Source organism: Amblyomma americanum, chromosome 7 (assembly GCF_052857255.1).
Source record: "Amblyomma americanum isolate KBUSLIRL-KWMA chromosome 7, ASM5285725v1, whole genome shotgun sequence".
Taxonomy (NCBI): Eukaryota; Metazoa; Arthropoda; class Arachnida; order Ixodida; family Ixodidae; genus Amblyomma; species Amblyomma americanum.
Genome location: NC_135503.1, coordinates 51,549,822 through 51,567,412, shown reverse-complemented (window position 1 = coordinate 51,567,412; position 17,591 = coordinate 51,549,822). Strand labels below are relative to the sequence as shown.

General features: G+C 45.0%; 2 protein-coding genes across 3 annotated transcripts; one reads left to right on the top strand and one right to left on the bottom strand.

Moving 5' to 3' along the window:
• Window positions 1-2,198: 2,198 nt before the first annotated feature.
• LOC144099111 (vesicle transport protein SFT2A) lies at window positions 2,199-7,566 on the bottom strand. Of its 2 annotated transcripts, none has more exons than XR_013307309.1 (5): window positions 7,186-7,451; window positions 6,863-7,114; window positions 6,514-6,549; window positions 4,669-5,566; window positions 2,199-4,605 (listed from the first exon to the last, which is right to left on the bottom strand). XR_013307309.1 is itself a non-coding variant. In XM_077632200.1 (5 exons), exons 1-5 carry the CDS (start codon window positions 7,255-7,257, stop codon window positions 2,473-2,475), a joined length of 489 nt encoding a protein of 162 aa, XP_077488326.1. In that variant the 5' UTR covers window positions 7,258-7,566; the 3' UTR covers window positions 2,199-2,472. The 2 variants fall into 2 exon arrangements, 1 of the variants encoding a protein (XP_077488326.1); XM_077632200.1 differs by having other exon boundaries at window positions 2,199-2,512; window positions 5,478-5,566; window positions 7,186-7,566.
• A 297-nt stretch (window positions 7,567-7,863) lies between these two features.
• On the top strand, window positions 7,864-15,066 carry Mpcp2 (Mitochondrial phosphate carrier protein 2). The gene is made up of 7 exons (XM_077632199.1): window positions 7,864-8,137; window positions 8,569-8,687; window positions 8,791-8,970; window positions 9,536-9,717; window positions 11,391-11,563; window positions 12,841-12,951; window positions 14,437-15,066. Exons 1-7 carry the CDS (start codon window positions 7,993-7,995, stop codon window positions 14,598-14,600), a joined length of 1,074 nt encoding a protein of 357 aa, XP_077488325.1. The 5' UTR covers window positions 7,864-7,992; the 3' UTR covers window positions 14,601-15,066.
• The last annotated feature ends 2,525 nt before the right edge of the window (window positions 15,067-17,591 follow it).

The window sequence follows — 17,591 nt, the reverse complement described above, 5'->3', positions numbered from 1 at the left end:
ATGCAATGCATGTCCAAATATGTTACATAAAAACAATAAGATGACCTTGCATTGAAGTTGCAATAGTGTATATGGCGTACGCATGAAGTGAGTTGATTTAATGTGTGCGTGTGTACTCGCAGATGGTACAGAAAATCCCGGTGATCGCAAGAAAAATAGGGTTATGTCATCAAGTGGCCGTATGATGCACACAGCAAGCAGAGCACCACCACTTCAGACAATCCTATACATTTTGTTTGTTTATAAATACTCGCCACTGGCCAACCTCCATGTGGCACCAGTTTTCCCCGACATTCATACCAAATTTTTGACCATTGCACAGTGTTCCGGGTGGTGCCATGTGCACGTGTGTGCATGCGTCGCCATGCAGCGAGAGGGTCCGAATGTTTGCGGCCTGGTGCGCAGCCAATGTGCAAACACAAACTGGTAGAAAACAACTTGTACAAACAATACACCCAGGGACAGCAATGCTTTTGCATTCTCGTACGTAAGCAGTCTTGTGTGTCTGTGCCAAATTTTTTTTTGTTGCTGACTTTGTTCTTGAGGCTTCAAGTGCTCTAGTGGTGTAGGTAGCCGTGTGCCCTTTTTGCTTCTTCAGCAGGGTGGCTGTCCTGATCTCTGAGGCTGATGCACATGCAGCGCCGATATCTGGCCATCTCTACACCGCAATAATGCGTTGCAACGCCATATTGGTTGAATATTTGGCTCCCAACCACTTCGGACCAAAGTCAATGAGCGGGTGCACTCCGTGCCTATTAGTCCGCCAGTGGCAATGTGTGGCACGTGACACGCGCACAGTACCGAGATCTGGCATCTCTGACACGCAGAGGCAGGAGAGGTGTCCTGCCTTTTCCCCCAACGGCAAGAAAACTTCCCCACAAGACAGCTTCTTTGCACAGTTGTGCGAGATTGCGCGAAAGCCATCTTGTTGGGGTGCGCTTTCTTGCGTGGAAGCCATGGTGTTAGAATAGGAAGAAGCGTTTCATATATTCTTTGCTCTGCTTGAAATTGCAGAGCCGACTACCCACCAGTGCTGTCACGTGCGGTCTCCGGGGTTCGTAGCCACTGCAAAAGTTTGGCATAACAGAATCGTGCGAAAAAGGTAGTTTTGAAGCAATTTTTTTTGCATCGAATTATATGGGAAACCAACCGAATGGTCTCCTTGCTTACCTTATCTGAGAATTTGTCTTAAAAGATTTCGTCCTAACAGGGTTCTACTGTAGTCGCGCCTTGTGTACACTTTGGTCCCCAAGCTAAACTATTCATAAAGAGAGTCGTACATAATACTGAATTGTATTGTAAAAAAAAAGAACTTTTATAAAGGTCTGCATTTGTGCATAGTGGTTGGCAGTGAACTGGGGAGCTGCAAGTGAATTATTCTGGTTGCAATTATCTTCTAAATAGTGAAGTGCAGTTCAAAGTGCTTAGTGGTCCATTACTCTTAATGGCTTCTCACGATAAGTCTCTACTAAGAGTGTTCACATCCTGGAACTTTCAAGTACATGCAGTACATGCTTGTACTCTCGGCTGGTAGCTGCTTAATGCGGCTCCCAGCATACCACAAGCTGCAAACAGTTTTCTTCCCATTAATTTATGCTATACGGGAAATGGTAAGGCACACCAACTGGGCACCATATAAAACATGAAAGCACAAAAAAAAGGACATCACTCGGGCATTCTTACTTTCACATTGGCTTTCGTTGGCATCCTGCTTTCAAAATACAGGAAACGTCCGGATGAGACAGTAGAGATTTGCATTTTTGTCCGTATTAATGAGCGAAATACATGGGTTCCAATGGCTTACGTAGGAGCTTCCCGCACCTACCACGAATGTTCAGGAAAGCATTTTTTCTTGCTTTCTTGCCTTGGAAGCAACATGTGAATGCTATCTAATTACCATTGATGGAGAGCAGTGATCCCTGGTCGATGCGAAAGTTTAACTTAGCAGAGGGTCACGCGAAGGGTTTTTTTTTTGCACAGAGTCCTGAAACCAACCAAATGTTTTCATACTGTTCCTTATCCGCTATTAATTTTATTCAAGTTTGTCTTAATGGGAGTCTGCTGCATTCAGATGGCTTAGTTGTAATAAGGTATGTATTAAAAAAAAAAAACTGGCCGATACACTTGAACAGTGCGAGCATGGACTGTTGCACTTCCATTGACTGATACTAAAAAGTGTACAAACAGAACAACACTGCTTCCACTGACTCATTCAACAACTCCTTTAATTAGTGCAAAATGACAGGGCACACACACACAACACAGATTAGTTTATTCCCTGATCATGCAACACTTGTGTTGTTCCTGGCTGAAATACAACAGTCCTGTATCAAAAATAAGTCTCTTGAAAAATCAATGACTGTGTGGTATAATGTGCACAAACAGCAACTCGACGTCACACAGATAAAATTACAACCCCAGGAAATGTGACAACTTGAGGGAAAGGCACCACTGCACGACACATATGTCAGCTCAGCCCATGCACGACTGGAAGCACTTCTTGACGGCGTCCCTAGAAAGAGGCATTGACAACAGCTGGTTAATTCGGCCACTGCACTCCATTGCAATGTGGAAAAACTTGTGGGGAGGACTTGGCTTTCAGCAATTTCTTTTTATTTCTTGATGTATATACACCAAATTTTTAAAGCACACTGGGAGTAATTTTGCTACTACTCTCACAGAATTTCACTGTTATATCCACAGTAAATTGTTTTCTATTATATAGTTTTCCTCTGAATATTTTGAAAAGGGTGCCGAGTTCAGAAAATGAGGCAGAAGGCTGGCTCAATATTCACTGCATTCCTTCCAGTGTGTTACAGGAGACGTTATTAGTTGTTCTCTTCGCAAAGCACAAATTTCGATTTTGAATTTTTGCGGTGCGCTGTCTGTCGACGCATCTAAAGTAAGAAATTTGAGATACAAAAAGTCTTGACCTGCAGTTACAGTCCAGGAGTGCAACGAAACAAACTGGGTGAAAATAGATAAAACAGCTCAGAAGACATCTGCTCTGCAAAGTGGGTATCAAGGCAGAAACCCATAATGGAAAAAAAACACCCATTGTTCGAGCATTTGCCCGCAATGCAGAGCTTTTTTTAGGGTACTTCCCAGCCGATTTCAGCAATGAAACCTCGGGACAGCATAAAAACCGACGTAAATAAGCGGACAGAACAACTTTTAAAAAAGCAATTTTTTCTCGGCCATTTTTGTGGATTTCAAAGCTGCATCCCACATAAACTATTCTAAATATGCCGAATGTTTCGGGGTTACACATGTCTGATGCAGTCTTCAAGAATAAAAATTCAGTCCTTTTCTTTTCTTGCCCTCACTCTTTCCTTCTAAAGCGATAGATGTTAATCAGCATATCCGTCAGCTTCGCGGCGCCCTAGCAGCGGCATAAGAGTGTGAAGCTTGATGCAATGTAGAGCATGGCAAGGAGAAAGAGCAGGTGGAGGGCCACGACATCAAGCAGTGTGAGAGAAATATACAGGGCAGAAAGGGAACGCTGTAGCAGAGTGCCACACTGTAGTGTCAGAGGGATAATAATAATAATTGGTTTTTGGGGAAAGGAAATGGTGCAGTATCTGTCTCATGTATCCTTGGACACCTGAACCCCACCATAAGGGAAGGGATGAAGGAGGGAGTGAAAGAAGGAAGAAAGAGGTGGGGTAGTGGAGGGCTCCGGAATAATTTTCACCACCTGGGGATCTTTAACCTGTCAGAGGGAAAATGCCAAGCTAGAGAGAGCGAGGCACAGAGAGGAAGGATACAGCAGCTAAAAAGAAAAGCTGATGGATTATGAGGTTGTTTCATATTTTACACAGGGCATGAACTTTTTTTTTTTAAAAATTAGTAATTTGGTGCAATACGTTGAGGGCAGCTTTGTTAATGGCTGTGCAAAAGCCTTCCTCTTTGGCATTGTTGAACCGTCATGTCTTTTAACAGCTGAATACGAAAGCATGTGGTAGGGTATACCAAGGAGCTATGATTCGGATGACGACGCACGAACAGGGCACGCCTAACACATTCCTCCACATTCATGCCTGTCACAAGGCTGCACGGCGAAAACATAGAAGGCGACAAACCGAAAGCGATGAACAGGACTGAAAGAGTTTTCGCTGTACTCAAATATGCACAGGGCAGAAGCAAAGAATTATTTTTGCATTAATAACATGAGTAATAGGCTAGAAGCTCCCCGACTTTCACCCTCATTCCAGAACAATAACGCTCGCGAAAAACTGCAATGCAGCTGGATAGATGGATCATATGAGCACCCCCTTTGAAATGGGACAGTGGAAGATGCCACCAGCCTCGGAATTCAATATTTAATCTTTTTTCTTAGCCTCAACAATCACTATCATGAAATTAACCACTCTTTCAAGTACAAATTCCAAATGCTTCAAGGATATACAGATTTTGACTCCTGTAGACCCTGTCCCTGAACACGAAAGCATGCTCCCTGCTTTAATTTTACACCTTCTTCACTGGCCTCCAACATGGACACCCTCAGGTTACCTCTGTTACCCATGAACCCTAGTGCCTCAGAGATGCTGATCTGGCTGGCATTGACACTGCGATGGATACTATGTGGGTATTGGTGTAATGGCCCTGAGGGTATTAATAATAAATGAAATGATATTCCAATAGAATATGTTCAATACCTTTCAATGCCTTTTCAGACTTGCCACACAGTCTACACGAGTCATCCTCCTGAGTATATTTCTTGTGCCTCCATCTTCTAGGGTGCCGTGATCTCATACGAACAAATTATCATAAAGAGATTTCTTTCCAAATGCCTTTACCCCTTCTATACAAATCCTTGCATGGCTCCTTTCCCAGAGTTCACCCAGTTCTTAAACTTCACCACTTTATGATTTTCCTCCTTTTATTATTCCATTCTGGTACTCTACATGCATTGCACCACCACAGTGGCCAATTCAAGTGAGCATTTGGTTTCCAGTTCGAATGACCTGTGTCCACCAGGTTATGAAAATTCTCCCTGGCCAGCACGTAAGTGCGAAGTTCTTGGCTAACACATACTACAGCACCGCTGCCACCGCCACAGACTCCGAAGTAACGTTTGGACTTGTCATTGGCTCAGCATGCCCAGCATGTAGGTTAAGTGAGTGTAACAAGTTCACATCTCAGCTGAGTTGTGAGACAACACAAAGGTCCCCTGAGCTCAACTGAGAACACCAAGCTCACAGCTCCTTCCTCAGGCATCTTACCTTCTTGCCAGAGGAAGCAAGCTATGAATGTCTTCTCAATCGTTCCATTTCACACACTACTGCAACTACCCCTTCGCACCACAAAAGTCTGCCAAATGCACGTTTTTTTTTTTTTTTTACCAGTCTTCAGCTTCTTATCCAGCCCTGACTTCACCATGCCATTAGAAAGAGCAGATTTTCTGCTTCTAGCTGAACACTGCATACTGGCTGAACACGTTGGACCCAGCAGGTTAATGGTTGAGTGCTGCTTACCGGGCAAAGGGGATGTACGACAACGAGTACCATGTCATTGCCAAAAACTGGATGATGCAGAAGATGATAGTCAGCAGTGCATTCTTCCACTGGAAAAGTGAATGTCACAGTGTTCACACAAGGCATGGATGTCCTTCAAGCAATCAACTCATTTTTAAATTCCAAAAAGTGAAAACGTGAGTGCAAGCACCCCTAACAGATGCCCTTTTTAGAATTATAGAAAGTATTCACGTGACGTCACGGCCGCCATTTTGGTGTTCAACGCCCAGCTTCAGCTGTGCAGTCGGGAGGATAAGCCCGATTAGACACGCACTGTAGCCTTTTGCCGTGCTACGTCGACACCAAAATGGCGACCACTATGGCTTGAGTGAATACCTCCTATAGAAAGTAAAGCATTGAGCTTTGCCTTGATTTCAAGCTGTTACAATGGCCAGTGTAATGTCAAACTTGGCGTGTGGCACTTAGCTGAGTAGTAGCCTTACACAATGCTACTGATAGCCGATGCAAATTATTTGGTGCACCAAAGAGGTTTATAGAATGGGAGCAATTTGTATTGATGTTGCTTACACATACATTCATGAACCGATTGAGCACTCAACTACTTAACGTACTTAGCCCTGGTGTCTGATCTTATGAGAAGTGATTCTGGTGACTACAGCTAAAATGTCACAGTGCACCTTCAGAAGAGCCAAATAGGGGGTGCAGCCTGGTACATGTTCACGTATGGGCTGACACACACAAAGGAAAGGGGGTGGCTCTTGTAATACCCTGAATTCATTAATGGAGCTCAACCAACATAATGTCACACCACAGCATAGAAGTACCACACCCAGAAGTAAAAAGTCACATATCCCACCCATCACTCATTCAGGGTTATTTTATATAATAGGGGCGGATTCATTGGCAACTCTTGGCAGGGGTGGTTCTATAAGCACAATGCATTTCTTGAACTTTTTCTATCGGAAAAATTATGACCAATTGATTTCCCCAAGGAATACTGCTAGCGCTGAATATGTGTTAAGTGAAAGTGTCTCACCCAAAATGCAGCCATTAGTGTCAGGACCAAGAATCCCTGCAAAGCGAGCACATGATGAGTACGACATCACAGCCATGCCCGACAGCAAAATGGTCTGCTTGCCGAAACGCTCGTTTCGTTTGCTGTGTCCATTAAGCAAGCACACTACCTCATCAGCAGTCATGCCGTTCTCATATTACAAAGCAGTGAATTTGGCAACTTTGTTCAAAGGCTCTTTAGTCAACCGGCACATTTACGGCAAGTTTCATTGCGATTATATTTCATTCGATGAAGTCTCGAGGAGAGCCCGCCAGCTGGTAACATGGACAAATGTCATCGGCCAAATCTATATAACACAGGGTCTACCCACTATCATGACGCAGGTGGCGATGGCTCGCGTCGGCGCGAACATCTTCTTGATTTGGTTGGCAGGCCCCATGAGGAACAGCGTGCTGCACAGGGCTGTTATGTTGCCCAGGGTGTAGAAGGCGCCAAACATCTTGAGGCCGCCTGGAAACGCCATAGCCACGGCACCCATCAACGAGAAGACGAAGCCCAGCACAAAGCAGATGGCGAATCCTTTCACCCGCGTCGACCAGCTGAGGGTCGAGGTGTCCACGATCTGAAAACAGCCCGAAATGAGGCTCAAGCCGACCGTCCCCGCACATCGTCTCGCATATGTCGACGTATTACCTGGGTCACAATGCCTTGCTCTTCATCGCCGCGGTCTTCGCCGCCGCTCAGCGCTCTCTTCAGCTTGTCCATCGTTCGTTCGTTTCGATTTCGAAGGGCCCTTTCAGCCCAGCTGCATTATCTTGTAGAAACGAGAACGGAAAGCGCTGTACACTGAACGGAACAGTTCAAGACAAGTAAACGAACCCCATACAACTCGACCCGATGCTAAAGCTAAAGCCGCCCATCCACCTGCTGCAATGACCTGCTGCTTGCTAGATGTCCATGTAGATGGGGCTACGCTGGCTATGCCCCTTGCGAAGCGGCGCAAGGAGTGGCATTCGTAGTGGTCTGTCAGACTACGAAACCCGTGCAGTCATGATAAAATATTATGCCGATTTTACTTCACAGTGCAGGTTGTACGGTTGTTTAGCCAGTGCGCCTGTGAAGAGCGGCAGTAATCAAGTTGTTGAAACCGGTGGAACCAAAATATCAAAGCTTAACCAAAAAGAAAAAAATGCTTTTTGAACATATACAATCGGCAAGTTCAAAATTTCAAACTAAAATGTTTTTCATAGACGATTGAGAATGAAAAGAAGACCATTGACTTGGCGCGCCAATTAAGGAGTTGTAAGCGCCAGTTTTGGCGGGAACTTAGTGCGAGACGGGCTGGCAACGCGAAAAACTACATCACGTGTCCTCTTGCCCGGTCGTCAGCCATTTTCACAGAAGTTCGGCATAAGGTCGGGCTTGAGCACCCGGTCAAAGTGTCCTCCTGTGTTTTTCTGGCTTTGGTCTGCGAACAATTGGACTTTATTACACTCCAAGATGAACAGTTTTAGTCAGCTTTTAGAAACCGCTAAGCGGAGCCCGTTTGCGAGGCCATTCTCGGCAAAGTGCGACTCGTCGGCCGAGTTGATGCCGGTGCCAACGACTGTGGTCCCAAGGACTTTCAGCGCTTGCGCTGCGGACGGTGAGCCGGACTCAAGCTCTTTGAAGCATTTTGCCGAGTACTTTTCTATTTCATCAGACTGTTTCGTCTAGGATGTTTAACTCTGCGCATCAAGCACATATTAGTGCAAGTTGTTGGTTGACCTTGTACTAAAATTATAGAGGGCAGGTAGCCGACGGGGGGCGACCCTCTGAATGACAAATAAGCTTTCACTCTGACGGAAGAGATTGATTATGCCAGCGTATTAATTCAGTGTATGATGGGGATATGGGTTTCTCCCTCCTTCTATACTGTGAAGTCCGCTGCGAGATTTGTCGACTACTTTCTTGCGTGGATTTTACGCCCTACCTACGAGGAAAGCGTTAGAAAATGACAGAATGCGAATGTCCATGCAGCTGGGTGACGACTGTAGTGCATTGCGTTTACCTTTTCGCGATTCTTTTGCTGCCCAGAGCCCGTCGTGTTCGGCTCGATGAAGTACTACGCCCTGTGCGGGTTCGGAGGGATCCTCAGTTGCGGCATCACCCACACCGCCATCGTCCCTCTGGACCTTGTGAAATGCAGAATACAGGTAAAGCGCGTGCGTTCATTCCTTTGGCGTTTGCCTATGCTTTTGTTTCTTGAGCCTGGTCTCTCAAGTTTACTTTGTTCGTTTGTTTGTGTTTGCCTTGCAGACCAATCCAGGGAAATACAAGGGCATATTTCAAGGATTTAGCGTAACCATCAAAGAGGAAGGCACGAGGGGTCTTGGCCGCGGCTGGGCGCCAACAGCCATTGGCTACTCGTTGCAAGGGCTTGGCAAGTTTGGATTCTATGAGGTCTTCAAGATCCTGTACAGCAACATGCTAGGAGAGGTAATATTCAGTTTTTAATGCTGAGCACCGATCAGCTCGCATATTTGTTTTAACTTCTGAGCACCTTGTTTCAACTTGTCCTCGGAAATCACTTGTGGTAGTCATTTCCTACTGAGTTGAATGGGTGCAAAAAAATTTAAAATCTTGATTGGGCAGTAAGAACCAATTCTTCTTTAAACATGGAACGTGGAAGTTCCAAGGACATCATTATGCATTATGGGCAAGAAACTGAGAACATTATTCTTGTATGTTCACTGTATAATGGGGGGGTCTCGGGATCCTGTGGCATTGTTTTGTGCCCACAGGTGGGTTTTGATCAGGAGGTTTAGGCTGTATTTAAACGGATGCAGTGCACGTTAAAGAACCCCAGGTGGTCGAAATTTCCGGAGCCCTTCACTATGGCGTCCCACATAGCCTGAGTCGCTTTGGGACGTTAAACCCCCTTAAACCGTAAACCTTTGCGTGCAGGTGTTTTCAAAGCGCTGGGTACAGATATGAGGCGTTTTGTGTTTATTCAAAAGGGCCCGGCTGTGTTTAATGCTCGCACCATACCTTCTTTCACTAGGAACTGTCCTATCTATGGCGAACATCCCTGTACTTGGCAGCCAGTGCCTCGGCAGAGTTCTTTGCCGACATTGCCCTGTGCCCCATGGAAGCGGTTAAAGTGCGCATCCAGACCTTGGCTGGCTGCCCTCCATACCTTTCCAAGGTTGCGCCAATGATCTACAAAGAGGAAGGACTGCGTGGGTAGGTGTTTGCAGGTCAAGCGTCATCATTGCGGAGTTACTGCATGCTTGAGTGGGTGTAGTGTCTGCCTTGGTACCATTTGCTCTTACAATGTAGGAAGTGTGCACTCTTACCAGTTTGTAGCAACTAGTAATAGCACTGTTTTACTAGAAGCCTACCTGTTAAAGGGACTCTGAGGAGAAATTGAAGTTGGCTTGTATCCATAGAATACCAGCTCCTGATCACAAAAACGCCACTCTTACTGAAAACAAAGCTCTTGTAATGTAGAAAATAGCAAGAACCAAAATACAGGTATCGCCGCCACAGGCCAATCTCGCAAGTACAAGCGTGATGACTTCCTAGGACAAGAGGCGCCACCATGGAGGAATTTTCCTTACTTCATGGATGTCACTAATCTCTGAGGCTTGCAAAGGAAAGTTGCGCACGGAAGGTTTACGTCACATTTCACGTCACTCCGTTCTGTGTCGTCATAAGAGTTCTCCGTGTCGTCATAAGAGTTCTCGAGTTTGAATCGGAGCGGCGGGAAAAAATTTTTCAACTTCGAATCCAAATTTTTTTGAAATAAATGCATCTTTCGTTCCCGGACAAGCGTCAACAAAGCCATGAAATGTCGAACTATCAGATATTGCTAACAAAAAAATTTTGATAGGGTTCTCCTCAGTGTCCCTTTAAGGTTTGAGGTTTAAGTAATCACTGGTGTCGATGTCCTGACATCAGATTTGCTGAGATGAATAGTAGAAGGTTGGTAGAGGCAAAGTTAATAATAATAAATAATAATAATAATAATAGGTTTTTTGGGAAAGGAAATGGCGCAGTATCTGTCTCATATATCGTTGGACACCTGAACTGTGCCATAAGGGAAGGGATAAAGGAGGGACTGAAAGAAGAAAGGAATAGGTGCCGTAGTGGAGGGCTCCGGAATAATTTCGACCAGGCAAAGTTTGGAGATATTCCTTTTAGCACTATATGCTTAGGGGTAATGTTTTGCTGGCTATGAGGCAATGTTTTGAAACTGCACTGAAACTTGTAATGAAACACAATATCTTTCTCAACCTGAGGGGCTGTCAGCTTAAATGCTTCGAGTGGTGTTTCTAACTGATGGGGGCAGTGGGCAAAGTAGTTGAGCAATGTTGGAATAGTGTAGCTGTGGGAGCTTCATTTAGTTTACCAATGCTTCAATTACTGCGGCTAACTTTCCGTGTGGGGCACCAGTTGGTGGCGAGCTGCCCACCACCATCATCATTATCCAAGCGTTAAAAGCATTCAGACATCAAATGTTTGGTTCCATGTTTTCTTTGCAGTGATGCTTAAGACATAAGTATACATGATCACCTTGTGATATCAGCCGATGACTGCTAAATAATTTGTTATCGAATTTCTTCTCTCGGGCTGTTTTGGTTTCAGTTTCAACAACTGAAACCTGAACAAAAAGCTGCAGAATTATTGCTGCTTCGTTTTAGTTCACTGCAACACTTACGCCTCTCCCTCAAGACCCAAAATGACCACAAATGAAATAGCTTGCACCTGGTGGCGTGCACCTGGGTGGCATGAGGCACCCTGATGTGCAACAGAGTCGAAGAAAGGCTAGAGGTTGAAAGGAAGAGTGCTACAGTGTGTATGTGTGCACAATACTTTTTCAGGGGCCTTTTTAATGTAGTAATGAAACCTTGCAGGTTCTACAAGGGTATCAGCCCGCTATGGATGCGTCAGATCCCATACACAATGATGAAGTTCGCCTGCTTTGAGCGCACCGTGGAGCTCCTTTACAAGCATGTGGTGCCCAAGCCACGTGACCAGTGCTCCAAGCCAGAGCAGCTGGTTGTCACCTTCATTGCCGGATACATTGGTATGCAGCCACATTACTTGAAAGGCTAAATCAATTGGAAGTTGTTGCGTGTGCAGCTGCGTCAGCAATCAAGTCTGTTGCTGTGTAATCGAGCATTGGTTTTCTTCAGAACTTTGCTTTCCAGAAAAAGCTAAATGCTAATCTCAAACAGGATACTTCTCGAGTGGTGATATCGGATGGCTGTATGAAACAAAGTAGTATACCATATTTACACATATGTAGCATGACCACAAATTTGTGAAGTGGGTGTTCGAGACCTCATGAAAACGGGAGAAAAGCATTTTGATTATAACACGATCTCGGCCTATTCAAGTTAACTACAACCGAGGGCACGGAGAAAGACATATACAGCACGCAAAAGTATAGAAGCAGTGGATATGCCGGTACTGGTTTTTGAGGGCACATTTTAGAAATGCACGCGACACCATTCAGCACTTTGAAAAGCCTCCAACACTTTATTGTATGCAGCTGAGTCTGCCACTGCCGTTCCGTGTTTAGCGCTGCCCAGTCCTGTGCCCACTGCTCCTTCATTCCTTTTCCTTCTAAACTCTTTCAGTGCCACCTCTTTATTATTGACTAGCGCTGCCTTCCTTCCATGTTCATAGCCACCCTCTACTTTCTCATGCACGCCATTCGTCCCAAAGGTCATCAAAAAGTTGGCTTCTCCTAATATCTCGAGAGTCCTGTGGTGAAAGTCCTTAGCTGTCTTGAGTAGCGAGAAAAAGAAAATCTCGTTATAAGTGGGTTTCACCGGCATCATAGCAGCTGTCATGTTTGAGACCAGGAACATGGCTGAAACCTGTGTGTTTTCCTGATCTGCCTATCGCCACCTGCTCTTGCCTGCACTGTGGAGCCTATGCCTTAGACTCAATCATGGCGCTCGTGACGATGCGTGTAACCCATGATATTCGCACCTTGTTCCACATGTAACATGAGAAGCATACTGAAGCCAGTGAACTGTGGGAAAAAAACTGATGTCATATTCATGCAAATACTGTGCTGATCAAAATTGATGACTACTGGTTACATAGGCTGTTTCTGCTAGACTACTAAAGTGCACTGTCGGTGTACTTTAGCACTGTCTTTGCCGTTAATATTCTAATGTGCGTTGAGGTTTACTGTGGGCGAATTTTGTAGCATCTCTTTTAGTTTTCTTTGGTTGAGCTTCTAATTTGTGATGAGAAAAGACCCTAACCAGATTGAGACAATTTCTTTATCATTGGGACGGCGTGTGACTAATGAACAGTTGTTGACATTTCATTTTTTCTGTCTTGCAGCTGGCGTATTCTGTGCCGTGGTGTCCCACCCCGCTGACACTGTGGTGTCGAAGCTGAACCAGGAGAAGGGCAGCACTGCCATTGAGGCTGCCAAGAAGCTCGGCATGGCTGGTGAGTTCAGGCTTGATTTGCTTTACTGCATGTTTGCATGTGTAGGCTTGGCACGGAAAGGTTTCACATCCAGGCACAAAAGTCGATGAAAGAATAAAATCGCGATTTGCTAGTTAAGTGATGTCTGTTTCTCTCTCTCTCTCTCTATATATATATATATATATATATATATATATATATATATGTATATATATATATATATAGCCACGAATATTAGTACTCTGTTCATTCTTGAAAGCTGGCACGCAACCGTATTTATCTTCTATCAGATTTATTTTGCTGATTCTGTGCGCAGGAGGTACACCTCACCGGAATGATTGATGTGAATGGTGTTTATAGTATGTTTATGTTACATTGAAGAAACTTGTGGCTAACACATTTGAACGAAAGTAGTCTATAGCATGTTATGGAGTACCGTATTTATTCTAATGCGCACCTTTTTTTCTAGAAAAAAAGTAATCAACAAATGACATGCACATTAGAATCTAACACAAAAATGAAACTGCCAGTGACACCTTATTGTCAATAATATCACAAATGGTGGCTTGGTATTTTTTATGCATCAGTATCATGGTCCATATTGCCATATCACATACTGATGGGCCACTCAAACATCGGAAGTGTTCCATCAGTTCGACATGGACTTGATCCAACATAGAAGTGCCGGTTGCAAAGACACGCCGTGTTCACTACGATGCCAGGTTGAAAGAAAGGTGTTTTTGTGCGCAGAAGCAAGTGTCAGTCTCAGTCGGGCTGCCTCACATGCATTCGGTGTTCTTGAAACTTTTGTGGGTGATTGGCGGAAGCAAAGACAGGGAGACTTTCTCCAGCAAGGAAATTTGGAAGCGTTTCGACAGCCCGCAGGGCCACTTTCCAGAAACGCCAGGCAACTGGATGAAGCGCGCCTCATTGCAGGATTTTGTGGAATGGGTGAAGGAAGCATGGGGCACAGCCCTGTCTGCCGTGGTCTACAAGGTTTCAAGAAGTGCGGGATTTGAGATGCCGTGAACTGCGCAGAGGATGAAATGCTTTGGGCTGTTTAGAGTGAAAAGGAGGCTTCCGACAGTGATAATGAGGGATGACTATTTGTTAGTCAGATAGGGAAAGACGAGTGAAGCGTTGGCACTGTTTAGTTCGTGACATTAGAGTGGTTGCGGTTGGTTGTTCCCTGTGAGAAGGTTAATTTCTTTATCGAAGACCAAAAGTCTGGTGTGCGCTGTGGTTGAAGGCATTGCACTTCTTGCTTTTTTTTTCTCACCTTGAAAAAGGGTGTGTGTTAGTCGAGTAAATTGGTGCTTTACTTTGAGTTTTATTTATTTCAAGATGTTGTACCCAAAATTTCTTGACCATGCACAAGGGAACCTTCTGGTATGGTGTCGCTTGTGACCCACCCATACATCGCTTCGGGACATTAAGCACCAGAGTTTACAATTTAATTGGGAAGTCCTGCCTCTGTGGCTTAACAGTTCCCTCTCTCTTCCGCAGGTCTGTGGAAGGGTCTGACGCCGCGTATCATCATGATCGGTACGCTGACGGCTCTGCAGTGGTTCATCTACGACGGTGTGAAGGTGTGGCTGCGTCTGCCGCGGCCCCCGCCCCCCGAGATGCCCCAGTCGCTCAAGGACAAGCTGGCCAAGGCCCAGAACTGATCCTGAGGCTCCTTAGGCCAGGGCTGCCCAGTAGCCATCGTTGCTGTTCCCAGCTGCTGCTTGTAGTTTGTTGGCTGCCCTTGTACAAATCACATTTGACCTCCAACACAACAGTGAAAGAACACTGGATGGCTCCTATGCCTCTGACTCTTTGTGTATTTACTTTGGCCTTCTTTGGTTTAAATGAGTTGTATAGCGAATACTGAATTTGTTGTTTGATTGAAAATTTTGTAGTTTGACAAAAATTTATCTTTGCATATTGGCCAGTTTAATATTGCATGCCCAGTGTTTTAAATCTGCCATGATGCCTGAGGAATTTAGCATGTCAGGCTACAGTTCAGAAGCACAGGCCCGGTCTTTTCTGTAGACTGTAACGCAGCTACTGTGTTCAGCAGAGTGAGAAGTCAACCAGTTATTCAAGGTGTACTGGAGCATGAATTTATGTGGCATAGAGGCACACAGTTTATGTGGGTTGTGTACGTTTGTAACTGAGTTGGAGCAACATCTGCAAGCTGGCCATAAGATGAACAGTGAACATTTAGTTGCGATTACTCATGGGAAAACTGCACACGTTCTACGTCGACCAACCGAGAAGGGCTGCCATATTCTAATGCAACAGATGTGCATGGGTGGTCTCACAGTTGAAAGCTCTGTGCACGCTGCAATTTACAAATTAAAAATTGCTACCCCCAACAGATGGGGCAACCCGTCATCATGCATTGTTAGCCATCCTTGCCCCGGTGACATGAATGGGCAATTTGGGTGAGCCTTCCCATTGGGCCTGCCCAGTTGACATGGGCCAAATTGGGCATGGCAGGTTGCTGTCTTGACTTGCTTATTTTTTTTTTTTGGTGGCACATCAGCTTGTATGAGTTGACGGGAGCAAGGAGCAGCATCATTTTTAATCGCTGATGTCTTCAGTGTTACTGAAGCTAGTTTAAAATTTTTATGGTACGGTAAGTGGTGATGGAATACTGATCGTTTGCGCTCTTTTTCTTCATTAATGTGATGGTAAAATTGTGATGAACTTCAATGGGGAAATTTGTACTTCTGACACTTTCAAGGTGACTGCTGGTGTCACACTCTTTCTTGGACAAATTTGAAGATACTGCAGCCCAAATGACATGCACTTTATTAATTACGGTATTCAAAAGTCCGAGTAACCAGGATTTCTGGAGTTTTGTTTCTAGGTTTTGTGTATCAACAGATGAAAGCTAAGGAACCGTTAGAGGCGAAATGCTAGAGGCCTGTGTACTGGGCGTTGTTGGTGCACATTAAAGAACCTCGGATGGTCAGAATTATTTGGAGCCGCCTTCTATGTCCTGCCTCGTAGCCAGAGTTGCTTTGGGATGTTAAACTCTTTAAAAATCAAAAGCTAAGGAACAAGGCAGAAAGGTTCCATATACGTAACTGGGATTCACTATGATGTCCCCAAGAATGGTAAAAGTAACGTCACCAAAGATGGAAATGTCCTACTTAGATACATCTTTAGCCTTATGGAGTGGATAGAATTGGTGTGCATTACTTGGTATCAAAACTTTTCAAGGGAAGGTCATGCTTACTGCATCTGTTGCTGCAGTGCTTTGCGGTGTAGCATTGTTTCAACACACTACATTGCAAGGAAACAGTTATGGTTGATAGCAAAAAGGGCAACCCTTTTGTAGATAAGTTAGCGAGTGGGTGTGTCACTGTTGAGGCGTTGTTTGGCCACTTGCAGTGCAGAATCCTTCAGTTGCCTAACTAGTTGAACTACAGTCGTTTGTGAAATCGTAGTTTCATTTGATAAGGGTCTACAGGCATGCCTTGGGACATTGGGGTTAATTAGAAACATGCATAGATTATTTTTTAGTTTGGAGAAAATAGTCGTACCACTAAGTATTTGTGCATACAATTTAACCAAGGGCAGCCAAGATATGGTCTCAACAATATGACCCCCCCTCCCCCCGTTTTTTTTTTTCGAAACTTCCCGCGCTAAGTTTAGTCTCGCTTGTTGTTCGTAAGATGGCGCCACCAGGCTGCTTTCCACTGGGTATTTCCTCGTCGAAAAGCAGCAGCAATGGTCAGAGACATACCAGGATAACCTCCTCGAGGCAGCGTTCGACAGAAGTTTGATAACTTGCGCTCTGTCTAAAGCAAGGCGGGACCTCGCTAATTTGAACTCTTAACACTTCCGGTTAATTCGAATCCTAGTCTCGTCGAAATCGCATCGTTATCGCGTGCATGCTCGGCCTGCAGTTATCTCGCACAGGTGCCTATGGCCATCTGCCTCCAGCGTACGCCGGTAATCGTCAGCTGTGTTCTCCGTACTCAGCGGACGTTGCGCACGTTGCTTTGTCACAGTAACGACAGGTCGGGACATAGTATAGTCTTCGTAAAAACTTTGTACCCGACCGCAACCGTGGCCCACTCTAAACAGAAAGGAGTAAAAAGAGAGTAAGCTGTCCTCTACCGTGCACCGTTTTATAAAAGGGTGTTCGTTTTTATGCTCATGCCGGAACACCACCGTGATCAGAGCGGAAGCGCTGCCTTGCGGCGCTGTTATCGGGGGCGCTCGTCGGTACCGGTGTTGCGCCAGGAGCACTGATTCATTACACACCCCATTATTCGTTTGAAGGCACCTTCTTAATACGTAAGGATTTTTTTTTTGTTGCAGTGACGGCAACCAAAAATGACTACAGCTTCTCCTCTACCTTCTAGACATCCTCCCCCCTAGAAATTTTGACGCCCCTCTAATTTCAGTTCCTGAGAGAACCCCTGATCAGGAGAAAAGGCATTAGTTCATCAGGCTCTCGTGATACATCACTATCAGCAAGAGAGCGAGAGGGATTTCTCGTCGCGTCATAAAGTTTCAATGTTTATCTCAGAATCTTGAGCGGGATAAAATTGGTTTCAGTGATGTCCAAAAATCAGTTGGTTCCAATCGGAACCAACTGGATTTCCTTGCAGGACTGCAGGGGACATTGTGTCTGTGCCAACATTCTTGCAGGGCAA

What these genes read in the sequence shown, in the direction of transcription:
- LOC144099111 (XM_077632200.1), bottom strand. Translation starts at nt 7,257, where the DNA reads ATGGACAAGCTGAAGAGAGCGCTGAGCGGCGGCGAAGACCGCGGCGAT. An exon ending in AGCAAGGCATTGTGACCCAG is followed by an intron (nt 7,115 to 7,185) that starts GTAATACGTCGA and finishes GGCTGTTTTCAG; the next exon opens with ATCGTGGACACCTCGACCCT. An exon ending in TCGTACATCCCCTTTGCCCG is followed by an intron (nt 2,513 to 5,477) that starts GTAAGCAGCACT and finishes GCCTCTTTCTAG; the next exon opens with GGACGCCGTCAAGAAGTGCT.
- Mpcp2 (XM_077632199.1), top strand. Translation starts at nt 7,993, where the DNA reads ATGAACAGTTTTAGTCAGCTTTTAGAAACCGCTAAGCGGAGCCCGTTT. An exon ending in CAGCGCTTGCGCTGCGGACG is followed by an intron (nt 8,138 to 8,568) that starts GTGAGCCGGACT and finishes TTTGCTGCCCAG; the next exon opens with AGCCCGTCGTGTTCGGCTCG. An exon ending in CTTCATTGCCGGATACATTG is followed by an intron (nt 11,564 to 12,840) that starts GTATGCAGCCAC and finishes TCTGTCTTGCAG; the next exon opens with CTGGCGTATTCTGTGCCGTG.